At 34.6% G+C, this 20,426-nt stretch overlaps 1 protein-coding gene across 2 annotated transcripts in view; it reads right to left on the reverse strand.

The window, feature by feature from the left end:
* Positions 1-10,795: 10,795 nt before the first annotated feature.
* Positions 10,796-20,426, reverse strand: part of ptpn21 (protein tyrosine phosphatase non-receptor type 21) — an 80,510-nt gene continuing 70,879 nt past the window's right edge. For both annotated transcript variants that reach the window (XM_001339926.10, XM_005169788.6), the window contains 3 exons: positions 19,983-20,217; positions 18,175-18,335; positions 10,796-12,005 (listed from right to left, as the gene is read on the reverse strand). In XM_001339926.10, the coding sequence (XP_001339962.4) occupies positions 11,877-12,005; positions 18,175-18,335; positions 19,983-20,217 (525 nt within the window). In that variant the 3' untranslated portion in view covers positions 10,796-11,876. The remainder of the gene's footprint in view (positions 12,006-18,174; positions 18,336-19,982; positions 20,218-20,426) is intronic.

The following is a 20,426-nucleotide window of genomic DNA, read 5'->3' on the forward strand; positions in this document are numbered from 1 at the left end:
TTTCACTCAAGTAAAAACCCACAGAAAAAGCAGAATAATAGTAAAAATAATACATAATAATAATTGTCATAATATAAATAAAAAAATTCTACACATTTTTATCCACACAAGTAAAAGCAGACAGAGAAAAGAATCACATCAATTTAAAATATGTTTATTTTCTGCATGAAAAATATAGTTGTTTCATTTAAAAAATGCTGAAATAAAACAGAAATTTAAAAGAAAACTAGATGGAAAATATAAAATAATTGAATTAATTTATTCCAGTATGCTGTACTTTAGTAAAGTACTAAAATGGCCAAATAATAATAATAAAACATATAATAATAGTAATAATAATAATAGTAATAATAATAATAATATTAATAATAATAACTATAACAGTAAATTATAAAAATAATAATAATAATATATATAGCTATTAATAATGCAGTTTTTTTCACTCAAGTAAAAACCCACAGAAAAAGCAGAATAATAGTAAAAATAATACATAATAATAATTGTCATAATATAAATAAAAAAATTCTACACATTTTTATCCACACAAGTAAAAGCAGACAGAGAAAAGCATCACATCAATTTAAAATATGTTTATTTTCTGCATGAAAAATATAGTTGTTTACAAAGAGAGATATAACTTAGCTCTTCTGGCGGCTGTACATCATCAGAATAAAACACTCTCGCTCGTGATAATCAGTCCGGGTAAACAGCAGGTTCACTATAGCTTCAAACTGAATGTGGTAAAAAGTTAATAACACTTAAAAACAGCAACATAAATCTGCTATTAATATCCACGTACTCCAATAAGCAGCTCAGGAAAGGGCTTTAAAGGTCCAGTTTTCAGATTGGTTGATAGTAAATTGTGGGGAACACTGATCATCGTCCACTCGCACACTAACAAGAGCAAAACCTCCAAACGCTGTGCTTTTTGTTCAGATTGACTGCTGTGAAATATTCATGTGATTGTCCTTCACAACAACAACAACAACAACACAACACACTTTATTTCACTCTCTAACCCCAAACAAATCAATGCTTTTGTTGTTTTGAGAACGTTTCTGGTCACATATTATTGCAAAAATCAAAAGAAAAAATATGAAAATATTATTAAAACCTAATCTTGGACTGGTCTAGCGTTCTGCGTTTTTAAATAATATATAAGACGTCATTATCTCCCAATTTGATCTCCTTAATTACAAGCAATCTCAAGCTCACTGCTGTGGTTTAGTATCATGTGGACACAATAAATTAAATACTAAACTGCACACTTTACAAAAATAGATATTTAAATGCATTTTTTATTCTTTTGATTTCTTTTTAAAGTAAAATATGACCTGTCTTGAGTGCGTGCGTGTGACATTTGTCTGGATATGTTCGTTATATTATAAACTGTAAATGTAAATGTACTGTTTTTGTGTATATTAATGACCTATAGTTTGGGTTAAAACCCGCAACAGCACCAATTTACAGTCCTCCAGGATTTTACACAGACATCTTTATATATTCGTAGCCTGAAATGAATATTTGTAACAGCTTTTCTCAAAACGTAAGGCATTAATTGCTTTAATTCCTGCATTTTTTCTGTGAAAATACACAAAAATCTTGTCAAATATATGATCTCAAGAACTATCGGACTTCTGGAAGGACTGAATATGGTGGAATGTAGCATTACTTTATGATAACTAATAATTATATGAGCTGATTTTACAGTGGAAGTCAGAATTATTAAACCCCCTTTGAATTTTTTTAATATTTCCCGAATTATGTTTAACAGATGAAGGAAATTTTCACAGTTTTTTTCTTATGGAAAAAGTCTTATTTTTTTATTTCGGCAAGAATAAAATAAGTTTTTAATTTTAAAGACAATATTATTAGCCCCGTTAGGCTATTTATCTAGTCAAATATTATTTACTGTCATCATGACAAAGGTAAAATAAATCAGTTATTAGAGATGAGTAGGCCCACACGGAATCTGCGCGTGCAGAATTCCGCAGATTTTCCACAGAATTCCGCAGATTTCAGGAGATTTTTAGCCCATTATTAATTCTGTTTATTTACTTGAGTAAATGTGTAATTATGAATTTATTCAGATTTTATTCAGTAATTTATTACTTTTTATTTAATACATTAAGGTTTTAGTTAAGATACTCCGCTGGATACTCCCAAAATAATTGCGCAGATTTTTACCAAAATTCTCCGCAGAAATAGCAAAAAACATCCGCAGATTCTGTCTGGCCCTAGAGAGGAGTTATTAAAACTATTATGTTTAGAAATGTGTTGCAGATATCTGCTCTCCGTTAAACAGAAATTGGGGGAAAAATAAACAGGGGGGCGAATAATTCAGGGGCTCTGATAGTTCAGGGGGGCTTATAATTCTGACTTCAATTGTAACCTGAATGATAATTGAAGGCCGAAAAGATTGGATATATGGAAGATTATCACTAGCAAAAAATCATTTAGAAATGTAATATGCAAAACGGCACAGCAACATGTAAAATAGCGATGTGTTTATTTATTTAAATATGCATTCTCTATGACATATGTGAAAAGATGAAAATTTAGTTACATACTTTCAACAAATTGAACGTTTGCGACCATGGTTTTAATATGGAAATGACATTCTCATATGTAACTTTAGTTAATCCAAGTTGGTAAATTTAATAAAAAATGTGGTACAGAAATTTAATTGACGTGCGTAAAATAAACCTGTTAAATGATTTGTTCACGAACTGCACACTGCAATGCAGCATTCGTCACAATCTATTCATCAAAACATCTTAAGTGTGAGTGTCAATGCATTACACTTATATTCAACTCGCCATCTTTTTTGGCTCAGGCCCTGTTTACACTAGTATGTTTTAGTTTTAAAACGGCGTTTTAGAATGAAAACGATCCACGTCCACACTAGTGTTTCACCCAGCGTTTCTGAACAGCTCTCCATCCACGTTACACCGCTGAAAATGCACATCACGTGACCACACACACACACACACAGTCTGGCATGCACAGATGAGCACAGAGGAGAGCTGTGCTTGTGGGACTGTTCATCAATCTCTCGCTGGATCTAATAATCTCACTTTAATTGTTAAACGTGATATTTAATTCATCTTGTTGTCTACATCTAACGACATGTTCCCCGACTTTGCTCTTTTGAATCTATTACTTGTTCTCAGGTAACGTGTTTTGGCTGAGCGCAAAGATAAGTTAATGATTAATGTAACCAAACTTTCTGCATATAGACTGATTGCTTGCTTTTATTTCCTATAATGTATAAACTGTACTCTATACTGTTATAATAGCTATCATTGATTATTAAAACTGACATTCAGCAAAAGAGATGGTGTGTTTCGAATTTTCAATGAAAATGAAAGCAGGCAGTGAATTTATAGACTCTGCTTTGTTATAAATATGCACACAGCGAAGATGACGCTCATATATGCAGCACGACGCCTCAACATTTCTGCTGTCTGTTAAGTTGTTAATATCAAAATGAAAATAGCAGTTTCTTACATCACGTTTTCATGTTATTGAAACAACGCATGTATCTAGGATGATGTGAATGAGGTTATGTAGTACACTGTTCCCTTTGAAGGTTTACCCGACATGTCCTCGGGAGTAGGTTTTCCATATCTAACTTGCTAAGTCTGAACTTACAAGGAGAGGATGCAGGACTGAACTGTGTGTGTAGGCTACTTAATATTGAGGGAAAGCCCCAATCAGAGAGGCCAATGTCTGCAGCCCCGCCTCTGTTTTCAGATGTCTCCGTTTTCCCCCATCAACACTGAGACGGAGCAGAATGAAAACGGCCTCTTCAGCGTTTCCAAAACGTTCCGTTTTTGGCGCTCAAAAACTCTGACGTAGTGAGGACGGATGGCAGAACCGTAGCAAAACTTAAGCGTTTTAAAGCAAAAACACAGTGTAAATGGGGCCTAAGAATGTATTTTGAATTTTGCCAAAACATCCCATTGTCTAATGACGAAAATGCAAATGTACTTTTCCAACACTTAGCATATATGCAAATGATGTTTACATTTTCCTACCATTTCTGCTTCATTTACACATCTATCCAATTTCAGTATTACATTTTGAATTTAATTTAGTAACATTTATAACTGCGTTATATACGGTGCTCGGCATATATAAGTACACCCCTCACTATCTTTTAAATTCATAATTTTTAATAGGAAGCTCTACAATATTATATCTGTGCATATACATTACATTAGTCAGTACTGAAGCCTAACAAAATAACTAACGATAACGCTCCAAAAACTAGTACAGCTGTAATAGAAAAATAATAAATACCATAAATAAAAATAAATAAATTGTGAAAATTTTGTAGGTTGTAATTTAGTTTTGCAATATTTGGCTTGAATTCAATTGTGTTATCGTTCAATTTCTAAATATATTTGGTGACTAAATAATATTTTAATAATTATATCTGTGTAATAAATCTGTTTTGTTTAAATGCACCAAAACACACTGCCTATATTCACTGAGAAATGAATCAAAATGTTTTTCCATTTTTCGAAATGGGGTGTACTCAATATGCTGAGCACTGTACATATTAAAACTGTATTAGGAAATTGCACATGTACAACTTTATTTTGCACCAAACTTTGCACATATGTTTTACCTTTAATGTGCTTTTGGAATGTTTTCATGCACTCTGGGTTGATTTTGAGGCTTATTTTGGACTCAACTTTCTCTGTGCTTCACCAAATCACATGACTTTTGCTAATAAATCTTCTTTTGGGAAAATGCTTTTTGGGAAAATGTTTGAAACTCAACAATACACTGGGCAAACTGACTTCCCTTTGGCTATGTTGATGCTGTTTTTATCCCATTTCATCCCACTTACATTATATAAACACTTTTTAAATGCCAAGGAATGACAGCATATAATCATGCATATTTTAATATGGTTTACCCTGTTGGAAAGAGGTAAAATGTGCAATCTGTTGCCGTGCAAAACAAGTTTAGTGTCTCGGTGTGTGTGTGTATATGTGTAAGAGAGCCTTGCATACTTGTCTTGATAACTACAGAAAACTGTTGCGAGGGGGTTAAAGTCCCTGACGTTTGGCTGAGATCAAGACCTTCTATTACGTTTGGCTAGCTAAAGCGATCTACTCCCAGAAGAGGATAGAAATCAGGGGCTGTGCGATTCACTTCCAGAAAGAAGTTAAAATTGGGGGTGGGGGGTGGAGGAGTAATTTAGTAAAGCTGCTTAGCCATTTGATCATAGGTGAAAAAAAAAATCTGTTGGAGACGTCCAATAGATTAAAAGGTACCGAAAAAGTCCACAGAGTGGGGAGTGATCACCAGAATGGGCAAGTCCCAGAGTAAAGTGAGAAAATATGATACACCGTTGTTTTGGAATATGGAAAAACCACCTTTACTCTGTTTTCATCTTATTTGTTTTTATTTTATTAATGCTCGTCTCTTTTATTCCTGTTTAGAAATTTCGCTATACGAAAGTGTAGTGACAAATAAAGGCTTGATTGAAATTGAAATTATGTAAAGAACTTTGAAATGCCAGTGTATGAAATGTGCTATAGAAATAAACGTGCCTTGTTTACATTAGTTTACATTACAACTAATGATCAACAGTAAAAATGACAACTTTGCCTCTTTCCAATAGAGAAAACCTGCAATCAGATATGCATGATTATATGAGGTCATGGCTTTGCAATCAATAAATGTGATTATAATGGAAGTCAATGGGGCAAAAACAGCCACTAACATAACCAAAGGGGAGTCAACTTGCCCAGAGTGTATTGTTAAGTTGAACATTTTCCCAAAAAGCATTTTCCCAAAATATAATAGTCAGCAAAAATCATCCCATTTGCTGAAACACAGAGTAAGTTGTGGCCAAATTAAGCCTCAAAATCCCCCCAGAGTGGATGAAACCGAATCGACAGCACACAAGGGTTACTATGCATCCACCATGACATGTGCAAAATAAACATGTACATTTGAAATCAACTTAATGCAGTTTTAATGTAGCAAATTTACTACCAACATAATCAAAGAGGGGTCAATTTAAATAATATACAAGGGTTAAGTAAAGAAATACACAGCCGTTTTGCATACTGCATTGACAATATGAATCTTAGTAATGATACTCACACATTCTGCTCTTAATTTCCCCCACAAACACAAGGAATAATGCAGTTCCACAGTGTTTTAAGACTTAATCAGTAATGAAATGCTGTAAATTCTTTGGTAAACGTTCATAGCTGGTGTGTGTTTGAGTAGGTGAGCTCACAAACCGCTAGAAAATACCAAACTATAGCTGATGAGGAGGAGTCTGTGACGCTCTTTGGTGTTTCCTTCTTGAATGCTGGTGGAAAGGTGGCGAGAGCGGAATAAATAGAAAGAGATCCCTAACGAAGCGAGAATATGATACGAAGAATACATTTGACAGATTTCATATACAATTTTTAATACATACTGTAAAATATTTATAGGAAATAAACCTCCCGTCTGAGCTGCGTTTGATCAGGGAAACCCATTGCTAGGGCTTACTTGTAAAATCTCAAAAAACAGCTTTGCATGCGGTGTAACACTGGACGTGATGCTTTAAACTCCCATCATGCAACAGGATGAATCTCAGGAAAACAAATGAAGAATTATATATTACATTTCTTTGCATATCGACCTTGTGTTTATGAAAACAGAGCTCTTTTATGAACAAATGTTGGCTATATTTTCAAGAAAATAGAGCATATTTCACACAGCATTTGTGTTTTTTTATTGACAATACAAACTTTTATTAAACTGAGCACATTTAACAGTTAATTTTGGCAAAGTTGGTTTATATTGACACTTTTCATTCAGATGAAGCCATGATTTTACTGAAAACTGTGGATTATTTAACACTTTTTTGGGGGCATTTTCATTGAGGGTGTACTCACACTAGATACAGTTGCCTTGTGCCAAAGTGCCACAAATTATCATGAAAGTCCTCGTGCTGCAGGTATTAGGAGGTTTGCTGAAGGTGCAGCTGTCGTGCAGTGAGGGGTTTGTATCTTTAATAAACTACAACAGTTTGCGTTAGGAATGATTGTTAAATCCATATGAAATAGTCCCTTAAAAGTGACATTGGGTCTTCGGTTTTGGGGCTCAGACACACTTTGCACTCTACAAGCGTACCGCGCCAAAGCCCAACTGAACTGCCCTCTGGCACGCCTCTTCCAACCTGGCGTGCATTTCCCAAAACCATCGTTAGCAAACAAAGGTCGAAAGTTCCGTCGGTACAAACATAGTTTGTTGATTTGCCGTTCCTCAAATCCATCGTTCCAACGAACATTCACAAACTGCGTCGCGGAACCGTGCACTTGCAACTACACCTCTGGAGCTGCAGTTAGAAACATAGTTCCTGGCTGTGTTCTATTCCCACTTATCTCCCCAATGCCCTATTCATTTAGAACGTTTTAACATTTAAACTTGGAATAAACAAAAATAAAATAAGCATTAAAGTCATCTCTCTTTGGTTTCAAAGTATTTTTAAAGTTCAGTCTTCATGTTTACAATTGTGCTCCCTCTGCAGTGCACTTAAATAACATTGATGTCATTTTGAACACAACCTCATGGCGAAAGCTATAGGTGACCTACTATTTAAAAGCAGAATTTACGTCACGTCTCCAAAGCTTGTGAACACAAAAAACACAGGATACGCTAATGCTTTTCATTTATAGTAGAGAAACTACGGGTTTTGAGAAACACTCGTCACTACATCTGTCTTTTCCCAACCGATGCATCATACTATGATAGTTCAGCTGCGAGTTACATCGTTGTTTGGGAAACGCACCCCTGGCCGGGGTCGCCCAACTGAACCATGCCTGGGCCTGATTTGGAGCACTCACACGTGTCAAACAAACTGAGAAACACGCCCGGGCACGGTTCAGATAGTGTAGTGTGAGTGCACCCTGAGTTTTCATGAAAAGTGAGCTCTTCTAAACAACAAATTTGCACACTATTGACTTGATACTTTTACATTTTCATTTATTTTTAATGTAAACTGAGCACATTTATCATTCATGACTGTACATTTCGACATTATTTTATTGAAAATGTTGCACATTTCTGTCCAAAACTTGAGCGTTTTGACAATGCAAACTTTTATTAAAACAAAGCACAATCCCTAGTGAATTTTGGCCTTTTTTTTTTTTTTTTTTTTTTTACATTCTTCTAAAAAAGACCTCATATATGTATTTTAAGATCCTGTTAATTAAAATGAAGCCACTTAAACGACACTGTGGCTTTATTTGAATGAAAACTGTGCATATATTTATGTTTTTGGCATCAAATTTGTGCATTATTGTCTAAAAAACTGTACTTTACATTTTTATTTATTTTAATGTAAACGGACCACATGTATCATTCATCACTGCACATTTTGACATTATTTTAATAAAAAAGTTGCACATTTCTAACCAAAACTTGTGCATTGACAATGCAAACTTTCATTAAAACAGAGCACAATTCTCAGTGAATTTTGGCTTTTCTTTTATGTTCTTGAGAAGAAGATATTCCACCTCATTTCTGTACTTTAAGATAATGTTCATGAAAACAACCCCCTTAAATGACACCATGGCTTTATTTTAATGAAAACTCTGCATATTTATCTATTTGACATCGAAATTGTGCATTGGCTTGAATCTTCACTTTGTTTTGCACATTTTGAGATTATTTGTATGTAAACTGAGCACATTTATCATTCATCACTGCACATTTTGACATTATTTTAATGAAAATGTTGCACATTTCTAACAAAACTTGTGCATTCCGACAATGCATACCTTTATTAAAACGGAGCACACTTCTCAGTGAACTTTGGCATTTTTATTATTATTATTTTATTCTTTATTTATTAAAACAAAGCCACTTAAATGACATTGTGGCTTTATTTAAATGAAAACTGTGAATAGTTTTGCGGTATTTTGATATTGTTTTTATAAAAATTGAGGTTGTTTTTGCATAAAATTGTTTAATATTATCATGAAACTGAACATTTGGATTTGGTTTAGCATGTTTTTGCATTTTGACATTGCTTTAATGCAAACTGAGCACATTATATTTATGGAGATTTACAACATTTCTTACCAAAAATGTAGCATTTTGGTATTATTATTATGAAAAGAAAAAACATCTTTCTGCTTTTATTTAAGAATTACTGATTTTGGCATTATTATAATGGTTTCTCAAAGCGGTGCCTTATTGTCATGAAAGCAGCACATTATTGCCAAATGTTTGGATTCTTTTTTGCACATTTTGACATTATTTTAATGCAAACTGAGCACATTTAACAACACCGCACATTAATTTTTTTTTACCATATTTCATACCAAAATGTAGCATTTGCTATAATTTTCATTAAAAAAAAACACATATTTATGCCTTTATTTTGGAATTATTGATTTTGGCATTTCTATAATGGTATCTGGGATCAAAATGGTGCATTATCATCATGAAAGCAGCACATTATTGCCAAATTTTTGGATTCTTTTTAGCACATTTTGACATTATTTTAATGCCAAGCGAGCACATTTAACATCACTGCACATTTTCATAAAAATTTACCACATTTCTTATAATAATTTAGCATTTCGGTATAAAAAGGCACATATTTTTGCCTCTTTCTGGGGAATTTTGGCATTGTTATTTATTTTTTAGAGTTTATCTCTATTTAAACATCAAACTGGTGCATTATTGTCATGAAAGCAGCATATTACTGCTAAATGTTTGAATTCTTTTTCTCACATTTTGACATAATTTCAATGCAAATTGAGCACATTTAACATCACCGCACATTTTCATTAAAATCTACCATATTTCTTATCAAAATGTAGCATTTTGGTGTGTAAAAACACAGATTTTTGCCTCTTTATGGGGAATTTTGGCATTGTTATTTATTTTTATTTTTGAGATTATCTCTATTTAAACATCAAACTGGTGCATTATTGTCATGAAAGCAGCATATTACTGCTAAATGTTTGGATTTTTTATCTCATATTTTGACATTATTTTAACCCTCTAAACAGTTAAAAGCATAGATTTTGCCTGTTTCTAAAATTTAATTTGAGCCTGAAAATTGAGCACATTTAAAATCACTAGACATTTTCAGTAAAATTTACCACATTTCTTATCAAAATGTAGCATTTTGGTGTAAAAAAACACAGATTTTTGCCTCTCTTGGGGGAATTTTAGCATTATTAATAATTTTGGGGGGGGTTATCTTTTTAACATCAAACTGGTGCACTGTTATCATGAAAGTAGCACATTTTTGCCAAATGTTTGGATTCTTTTTGCACATTTTGACATTCTTTTAATGCCAAGCCAGCACATTAAACATCACTGCACATTTTCATTAAAATTAACCACATTTCTTATAATAATTTAGCATTTTGGGATGAAAAAGCACATATTTGTGCCTCTTAAGGGGGAATTTTGGCATTGGTATTTTTTTAGAGATTATCTCTATTTAAACATCAAACTGTTCCATTATTGTCATGAAAGCAGCACATTTTCAGCATTATTTCACAATTATTTTAATGCAAATTGAGCACATTTAACATCACTGCACATTTTCATTCAAATTAAAAATTTACCATATTTCTTATCAATATGTAGCATTTTGGTGTGAAAAAAACTGATTTTTGCCTCGTTTGGTGGAATTTTGGCATTATTATAATTAATTTTTTTTTTTGGAGGGGGGGGTGTTATCTTTTTAACTTCAAACTGGTGCATTATCATCATGAAAGCAGCACATTTTTGCCAAATATTTGGATTCTTTTTTGCACATTTTGACATTATTTTAATGCAAATTGAGCACATTTAACATCACTGCACATTTCCATTAAAAGTTACCACATATCTTATAATAATTTAGCATTTTGGTGGAAAAAAACACTTATTTTTGACTCTTTTGGGGGAATTTTGGCATTGTTATTTGTTTATTTGCAGATTATCTCAATTTGACATCAAACTGGTGCATTATTGTCATGAAAGCAGCACATTTTCAGCAAACGTTTGGATTCTTTCTCACATTTTGACATAATATTAATGCAAACAGCACATTTATCATCACTGCACATTTCTACAATATTTTGATAAGATAAATATTAGCATTTAGGTATCATTCCTTTTTAAAAAGTGCCTATTAAATGTCATTTTGGGGGGAATTTTGGCATTATATTGATTCAAAACACCACTTATTACTATTTTTTGAGCATTTTTAAAAATACACAACCATTGTGTGTGCATAATCTGCCTTTATTTTCTTGAAAATGTCGCACATTTGCCAATAAGTTTGGCATTTTAGCTTAATTTCCATTAAACCAAGCACATTTATCCCTAAAACGTGCATTTTGACACTATTATCATGATAAAACCAAGTAGATTTGCCACTTAATTGACCATTTAGTTAAAAAAATAAATAAATAAACATTATTCTATCCACCAAAGTCTTCATTTAATCGCGTCTTTTCATGAGATTCACCCAAAGTCCTGCAAACTGAAGTCAAACCCGCACACACACACACACACACACACACACACACACACGCACACGTCTTCAAACACTGTGTCCGCTCGCTAAAACCTTCATGCGTAAACTAGTAAAATCCACAAGACACCCGGGTATAAAAGAAGCAGTCTGCATGTATATTAAATATCAGAGCTGCAGCATGTCTATGTACAGCGGAGTAAAAGTGCTGGGACTGACATCCGTGTGAATAATACTGTAAAAAACGGAGCGCGGCTCAGCGTCCTTCATACTTGCCCGTATTTTTCTGGTCTCGCTCTGATACGTTCGGGCTCCGGGCGGGACTCACAGGCTTAGTGAGGATCATGGGACGGAGGAAACGCTGCTCTCAGATCAGTCTGGAGTTTTTCAGGAACTGAATGAGGACTTTGTAGATGAAGGTGTATTGTGAGAGTGTCTGTACCATCATCATTCGCTGCTGCCGGAGCAGGTTCAGAACCGTCGGGACGTCCAGCATCTGTTTGGACACATCGACATGCAATTAATGAACTGCTGTGTTTAAATCATGAGTCTGAATGATGCGTTTTAAAAGGATTACATAAGACAAAGCAAGTCAGGATTGATTATTAAGCTGATTTAAGCGCACTACATAAAATTATTGGAAAGTTAAAACCTTTCAAAACTGTGAAAAACAACCAAGAATAATAATATGAATAAATGAAATATAATATGAACAATAATAAAACTAACAGTTGAAGTTATAATATTAGACTAGATTTTTTTTAAGAGACTAGTATTCAGCTTAAAGTGACATTTAAAGGCTTAACTAAGGTTCAGAAGGCAAGTTTGTTATGGACACAATCGAAAACAATTATTGCTTTAGGGGGCTAATAATATTGATCTTAAATGAGCGCCATTAACAGGGTTTATACTTTAGGTGGGCATTGATTAAATGTTTTTTTTTTTATCTAGACTTCTCACTGTAATCTTGAAATTAATCTAGATCAGTGGTTCTCAAACTGTGGTATGTGTACCACTAATGGGACGCGGGTTTCCTTCTAGTGGTATGCGGAGGTAAACTAAATAATGGAAGAAAGCTGTTCCCTGAAGCGTATGATCACATCTGTGTGCTTAGAATGCTTACTTTAGTGCATCGCGACATCAGATGCTAAAAATCCACCCGCTTTGGTGCAGAGCCAGAGAATGTGTGGCAGCGGCGATTGTGGAGGAGATACACATTTGGGTCGCGGGAACATTTTCAGTGGGTCGCAGAGTGTGTGTTTAAAAAGAAAACAGCAAAAGTAAAACAATTAAATTACAAAGTAAAACAAAGTAAAATTTTTACTTATTTTGCTTATACCGGACTTTTATTTTGAAATGTGTGCGCAACAACCCTACCGTTTGACATGTGAAATTTCATTTAATTATTGCAACAAATATGTCAAGCACAAGTACGACCCCGAATATGTAAAGTATGGATATATATATATTGACGACAAAAAAGACTTAAAGCCTCGGTGTCATATGTAGTGAGGTGCTTTTAAACAACATTTAGAAACCAGAAAACATGTTTTATTAACAGTTTATTATTAACAGTATTTGTCGTTTTTACTTTGTAATATTTCTATAATTTGATTCATTTTGTTAAATAACAGCAATAAAATAGTATTTCATTGTAAGTCTTGGTGAATTTCTTATGATGCATCTGTCACTACTTGTTTATGTTAAAAATAAATACAAAAAAGTATAATTGCTAAAATTGTATTATAGTTCCTAAAAAGTTGGGTCACGGCTTGATGACCATGTAAAAATGTGGGTCCCATGGCCAAACCAGTTGAGAACCCCTGCTCTAGAGAAGCGCTTTTGCAGACCAGTACTGTTGTGTTGGCATTTCAGTTACTACCTCAGGAATCTTCTCATGCTGCATCATTGTTATAGAAATTTGTGTTTGTGTCTGTGTAAAACAATGCATGTTTTCGATGTTATTTGTTTTGTTAAGCGTTAGTTTTGTAAAGTTTGTTTTGTTAACCAAAGGTGGCTTTCTGTTAATTTGTTACCTCAGATTTAGGCTAATTAATCAGGATGTGATTCAAATGTCCCGGGACACAAATCAAGCAACTTTGCCATGCTTGAAGCTAGAATAACTGAAGTTAGTCTCTGTGTACGGTTAACACAAACTGCAATTAATCTGCCTCATCATTATGGTGGTACTTGGAGAGACGATTTTTTTCTGAGGTGGTACTTGATGAAAAAAGTTTGAGAACCTCTGATCTAGTTTTAAATGGCTCATTTGAATTCTGCCGAAAGGCAATTATTAGTGGCATTATTGAAGAAAACACCGCAATTAAACTTTAACCGTCATGTAGGACTTTGGCATATTTTCCCACAAGATCCAGACACATGGCTGTCAGTAAAGGGCCGCATACACACACATAAATCGCGAAATGCAGACGTTTTTTCTTTCCATTTGGCGTTTATTTTAGCCGCAACCCATCTCTGGGAAACATCCACACACACTCATACACTATGGACAATTTAGCCTACCCAATTCACCTGTACCGAATGTCTTTGGACTGTGGGGGAAACCGGAGCACCTGGAGGAAACCCACGCAAACACAGGGAAAACATGCAAACTCCACACAGAAACGCCAACTGAGCCAAGGCTTGAACCAGCGTCCTTCTTGCTGTGAGGCGACAGCACTACCTACTGCGCCACTGCATCCTCGCCATACAAATTATTTTGGATATTGTTATAGATTTGGTTATTTAGTTATAGATGTGTATATTGTTACGTTTCACGTATGTTTTGTTGCTTGTTTTCCGTTTTGCGTTCTCTTCTCTCTCGTTGTGTATCCTGTCATGTTTCATGTGTGCAACCATTGGTCGAGTGAGCTGTCAATCACCATCGTCACTCAATCAGCGCGCAAATAAGCATTGGATCCGCGCAGTATAAAAGCCATGTGCTTGCGCTGTTCTTGAGAAGCGCTTGGCTCACAGCCAGTCTCCTCAGTTGTGTCGGCCGGCGTGTTCACTTGTTTGCTTCGATTAGTTTGGTTGCGGTTGCTGTGTTCTAGTTTTCTCTTTATTGAGAGATTGATTTATTAGATGAACTTGTGCAGCTCAGATTATCGTCTAGTGAGAAGTTGAACAATCTTTATGAGAATTGGATTATATGAGATCTTGTTTTGCTAATAGCTAACAGTGTGTACTTTACGAGAACTCTAGTAATGTGAGCAGCTTAGGATAACTATGTGTTAGTTAATTAAAGGAGGCGTTGCCACATGTGTAATTATGTTTGGAAGTTATGAAGTGGAGATTTGCGCGGGACTAAATTTTGAATCCCGCTCCCGCCCACACCTGCCAGGTTTTAGCCCGAACCCGACCGCTCTCTCTTACATTCAGCATTTGTTGTCCCGCTGCCCGCCCCGCCCCGTTTTCTACCCGCCGTGCCCGATCCCGCTAAAGAGCAGGGAGGAGAACAAAACCGAAAACCATCGCGCTATTTCATTTACACACATACATACGGATGCTCGCTTGGGAGTCTGGAGCGATATCGCTAGACAGCCGGATCCCGTCCCAAATTAAACCCGTTACCAACGGCTCCCGCGCTTTATTCGGAAATTTATTTCCGCGCCGCAGAAATCTGGTCGGATCTGCAGACCTCTATTATGACGTTTGGTTAAGCTATAGCTGAAGATTACGGTTTTGTTTCTGCATTTTTCTTTGATCAGTCAGTTTAGTGGGTTGGGGTTTAGTTAGATCGTTTTGTTATGTTTATTTCTTTGTTTTGGCAACACTCCTGTTTTCTTTATTTAATTTGATTATTTAGAGTTACATTTACATTACATTTCCTATTCATTGTTTGACATTCTCTGTTTAATAAATACTTTTTGTTTCACTTAACAAGCGGTTACGTCTTCTCATTCATCCAGCATCAGTAGACTCATTGAATGTTACGTTTTATCCATTTCATTATTTAACAACTTAAACACATAACAATATATACTTCAGAGCAACAAGAAGTGCTCCAGGGTCAAATATGATTAAATGCTAACAGTCTTCTAGTCATGTTATCTGTAAAGGAAGTGTTTGAACCAGTCCCGTGCAGAGACCCTCAAAGGGGCATGTGCAGGACATAACATTTTTTATACAATATAAATATAAATTATATAAAATTAAAATAATTATTAATTAAATTAATTAATATAATATTAATTTATAATATTATTATAATATTAATTATTCATTTATAATAATAAATATTATTATTAATAATAATTATTATTTATATTATTTACAATTAATTATAATAAATAATTATAATATTAATTAATTAATATTAATTATTAATTTATAATAATAAATTATTATTATTATTAATAATTATTTATATTATTTATAAATAATTATAATAAATAATTATAATTAATAATTATATAATTAAATAATTTATTATAATTATTGGGGGGGGGGGGGGTTGATGGCGCGCGAAAATGGAAGAGGGGGGGTTGTCGCGCGAAGATTGAAGAGAGGGTGGCGAGGGGGAATTGTCGCACGTAACTTGAAGAGTGGGGGGGGGGTTGTCGCGAGAAAACTGAAGAGCGGGGAGGGGGGGGGGGGTGTCGCAGGAAAACTGAAGACCAGCGGGTATGGGGGGTGTCGCTAAGGCATTTCAAGATCACTTTGGACAGACACTTTCTATTCAAGACTAAAAAGGGCATGTGCACTGCACAGGTTGAGACCTATGTGTGCACGTGCCTGGTTTGAACGTTGAATGAAGATTCCCAACCTACAGATTAATTATTTTTGCCATTTGTAATAAAGCTTTAACATATTTATAGTTACAAATGTACAAAATATCTCAAGTGAACAGGATTTTCCCTTTAAACTTCGCTAAAAAATATACAGTAGTCAACATTTGAAGTGGATGAAATTATTGTGCATAAAAAATGATTATATATCTGCGCAGTATAAGACTCCAGGGTCACGTACGTCTTGTTGTTATGTCATGTTTTCTGAAAGGAAGTGTTTGAACAACTGTCTTCCAGTTATATAACAGAACTGCTGCATGTTTGTCATATTAGCTGTGCTATGACTGATGTCTGAAACCTGTACATCAATCATGTGCTCAGAGCGTATCGTCATCTGTATTCCCAGCAGCCACGTGTTTGTCAGATTAGAAATCTGACATCACGTTCAGCCCTGAAGCCCGTAGTTTAACCACAACACAGGTTGAGTTTTGCTTTGTGTTGTGAAGCGCTGCACCACTAGTTATGGATGTTACATATTGAGAAAAAGATCTTGTGTCCCATTTGTTGTCTATAAATTTCAATACATCCTTGTAAATATATGTTTGCTATATACATATTTTTGCATTTACTATTATCACAATCTTTGTCTACATTATAGTGTTTTGTGGTTGTGTAATGGCTATATATAAGGCTATATAAAGAGAGAATGAGGAGTAGGGCGGGATGTCATTCCTACCGGTAAATGTGCGTTTCATGTTATGTGTGATACGAAAGTGAAAGCATGCTGAACTATTACAGAGAGCTGTTTATCTGTCAGGACAATTGACAGAAATTACCATGTGATAATTTTTCCATATTTCAATCTTATAATATTCTGTATTAGGCCTGTTGTTTTGTTCATTTCTGCACACCTCGAAAGAAAGATCAATATTAATCTGCTTCATGATCTGACTGCAGTCTTGCTTCATCTGTTATTGCTCTCTATAATTTAACATAATGCATCATTCTGGCCAACATTTATTTATTTTTATTTTTTTAAATTTGTTTTTTTTTTTTTTTTTTTTACAAAAGATTGATTAATTTAATGGTTTTAAAATAAGCTTCCCCTGCTCACCAAGGCTGCATTTGTTTTTTTTAAAGATTAATTTTTAGCTTTATAACTCCAGTCTTCAGAGTCACATGATCCTTCAGAAATCACTCTGATATTAATTATCATTATTATTAATATTATTGTTATTATTATTAATGGTAAGAGTAATAACTATTTAAAACTACAAACAATAAGAAAGCAGTAATTTAAAATGTTAATAAACAATTAACAATAAAATTTTTTTTTACATTTAATAAATGTCGCCTTGATGAACAGAATAATTTTCTTTAAAAAAAAAAATGAAAAAATTAATAAAACTGACGGCAAACTTTTGATCGGTAGTGTGTAATTATATATATATATATATATATATATATATATATGCACGCACGCGCACACACACACACGCGCGCACACACACACACACGCGCACGCGCACACACACACACACACACACACACACACACACACACACACACACTCAAGTGTATTTACATCACAATTGTATTTTTTTTTAATTTTCAGTTGTATTTAAAGAAAAGTTATGCTGAATAAAAAGTGTATGTATTACAATTATATTTGGCTTTTGACACATTATTCAAAATACTGTACATGGCTAAGAAATAGCTATTCATTTCTTTTTTTTTTTTTTTTTTTTTGGGGCCAGTGAAAATTTTGGCAGATTAAGTAAAAATCTGAACTGGAAAAATGCTTAACATTGAACCCTGTATGTGTGAGTGATTAAGTCTGACAGACATTATATAGGAGTTTCAGGTTATGTGTTAGTGTTGGTAACATGTGCCGTGTTTTCTGACAGTGAAATACATTACTTCTGCAGTGCATACCTCATTGTGTTCCAGACAGGCGATCATGATCTCGGACAGGATGACCACACCGGTGCGTCCCACGCCCGCGCTGCAGTGCACCAGCACCGGCAGGTTTGTGTTCTTTGGGTCGCTGGAACTGTTGGTGTGTCGCCTCACAGACTGGATCTCCTCCAAATACGCTAAGCACACAGAAACGGAGGCGTTTCAAGAGCCACGCCAAAACAAAACACACTGAGAAGAGGCCCAGCGTAGAGAGACGCCACAGCTGCATTATAACCAGCCCAAAATACTGCTCCACCAGGCATTATGAGTGTGTGAGTGTGTGTGTGTGTGTGTGTGTGTGTGTGTATTACAAAGACTGAAAAAAGCTAGGCTCGGTTAAACAACACTTTGGAAATAAGAATTAAAAGAATAAAAAAATCATCTTTAACATCATATATATTTTATATATGGCCTTTTAATAATGTTTTTGTGGCACTAGAGAATTAATTAGAGCAAAATATGATGCTAAGAATGAAAAGATTATAGGGGTGTAACGATACACTCAGCTCACGATACGATGTGTATCACGATATAATGTTCACGATTCGATATGTATCACGATATTTGGAATAAAAATTGAAAGTTAAACTGAAATGCAAATTTTACCAAGTAAACTATTTTTTATGTATTTCTTTTGTTTCAACTTGTTAAACTAAACCTTCTTTAAGAAAATAAATTAAACAGGCCTGTCTCTGGAAAATAAAACAATTAAAAAACTTCTTATAAAATATTGAAATGACAGAGACAAAATTAAGGAACAATTTAAGTAAAGGTGCAAAAAAAAAGCTTTCTATTCAATTGAATTTAACAGTAAGAGCTTAAGGCTTTGCTTGGTCACTTGCGTTTTTTGTCCACATTTCCAGGTATTTAATTCATATTTAATTAAAATCATTTAGAGATATCTCTAATTACAATTGTGACTAGTCAAAACTCATTTAGAGATATCTGCAAATATTTTTCAATGGAAGTCAATGGAGGAATATGACTAGTCATAATATACTTGCAGATATCCCCAATCTGATTTCGTACTAGTACAATTGTAATTGCAGATATCTCTAATTGTCATTCTGACTAGTCGAATTATAATTATGACTAGTCAAAATATAATTAGAGATATCTCTAAATATATTTATGGATAGTCAGAACAAAGGTTTAAATGCTAAAACGGCTTGCCATACGCGCGCGTCTATCATAGTCCGCCCTCTGTAGTAACAGCTCACGGTCAGCTCATGTCATGTGTGATTTTGCGGCCGCCAATACATCATTATATGAAGACAGAATGATATTTTAGGGTGAATTGTACCTTATAAATACAGTATGTGACTCTTTCAACACCATTAGGAGGTTTCCATGTCGCTGTGCAAAGTATGTAAATCGCTGTGAAGACTTTAAAACTTAGGATGTTTGACCCAGTATGCGTGTCAAAAAGCGGATGAGTCTAAAGCAATGACTGTACAACCGAAATGTTAATGCTAACATTACTGCTGCTGCAATCTGAACTCGCGTGCGACAGCAGGTGGAACGTAGCTCACGTGCAAACAGCTCAACTAATAAGATAAAACGCACGTCATATCGTAATCAAATCGTCAAAACGCCACGATGTATATTGTGATATTTTTGCATCGCAATAAATAAATCGTACAACGATAAATCGTTACACCCCTAAAAGATTACTATCATTTTTCTTTCTGTGGTTTCCAAAAACCAAGAAATGTGCCTATGAACTACATCAGAAAAGGATCATTTATCTGCACATCCATTGTCTGTTTCAGTGCTGTACTTACAGAGAAAGCCTTTAAAGTCCTCAGGGCAGCCGTGATCGGGCCAGTCGGTGTACTGCAGGTGCCAGACGGTCCTCTCCTGCCCCGTCAGTAGATGCTTGATCTTCAGGCCGGTGGTGGCGTAGCAGCCCGAGTCTGTGCGGAAGCGTGTGGTGATCTTGAAGCGTCCGTATGTAACAGTGTTGTGTCGAGAGCCCAGACGAGGCCAGTAGCGGAAACTCTTCTCACGGCCTCCTTCCTGCAGAACAAAAACACAAACCCATTTTAAAGGCCAGGACACACACCAGGCTGACACCAAATACAGCGGGGTAAATAAGTATTGAACACGTCACCATTATTCTCAAAAAAACATATTTCTAAAGGTGACATTTACTTGAAATTTAACCCAGATGTTAATAACAACTAAAGAAATCCATATGTACAAAGAAAACTTAACTAATTAATTTA

This window comes from Danio rerio, chromosome 17 (assembly GCF_049306965.1).
Source record: "Danio rerio strain Tuebingen ecotype United States chromosome 17, GRCz12tu, whole genome shotgun sequence".
Classification (NCBI taxonomy): Eukaryota; Metazoa; Chordata; class Actinopteri; order Cypriniformes; family Danionidae; genus Danio; species Danio rerio.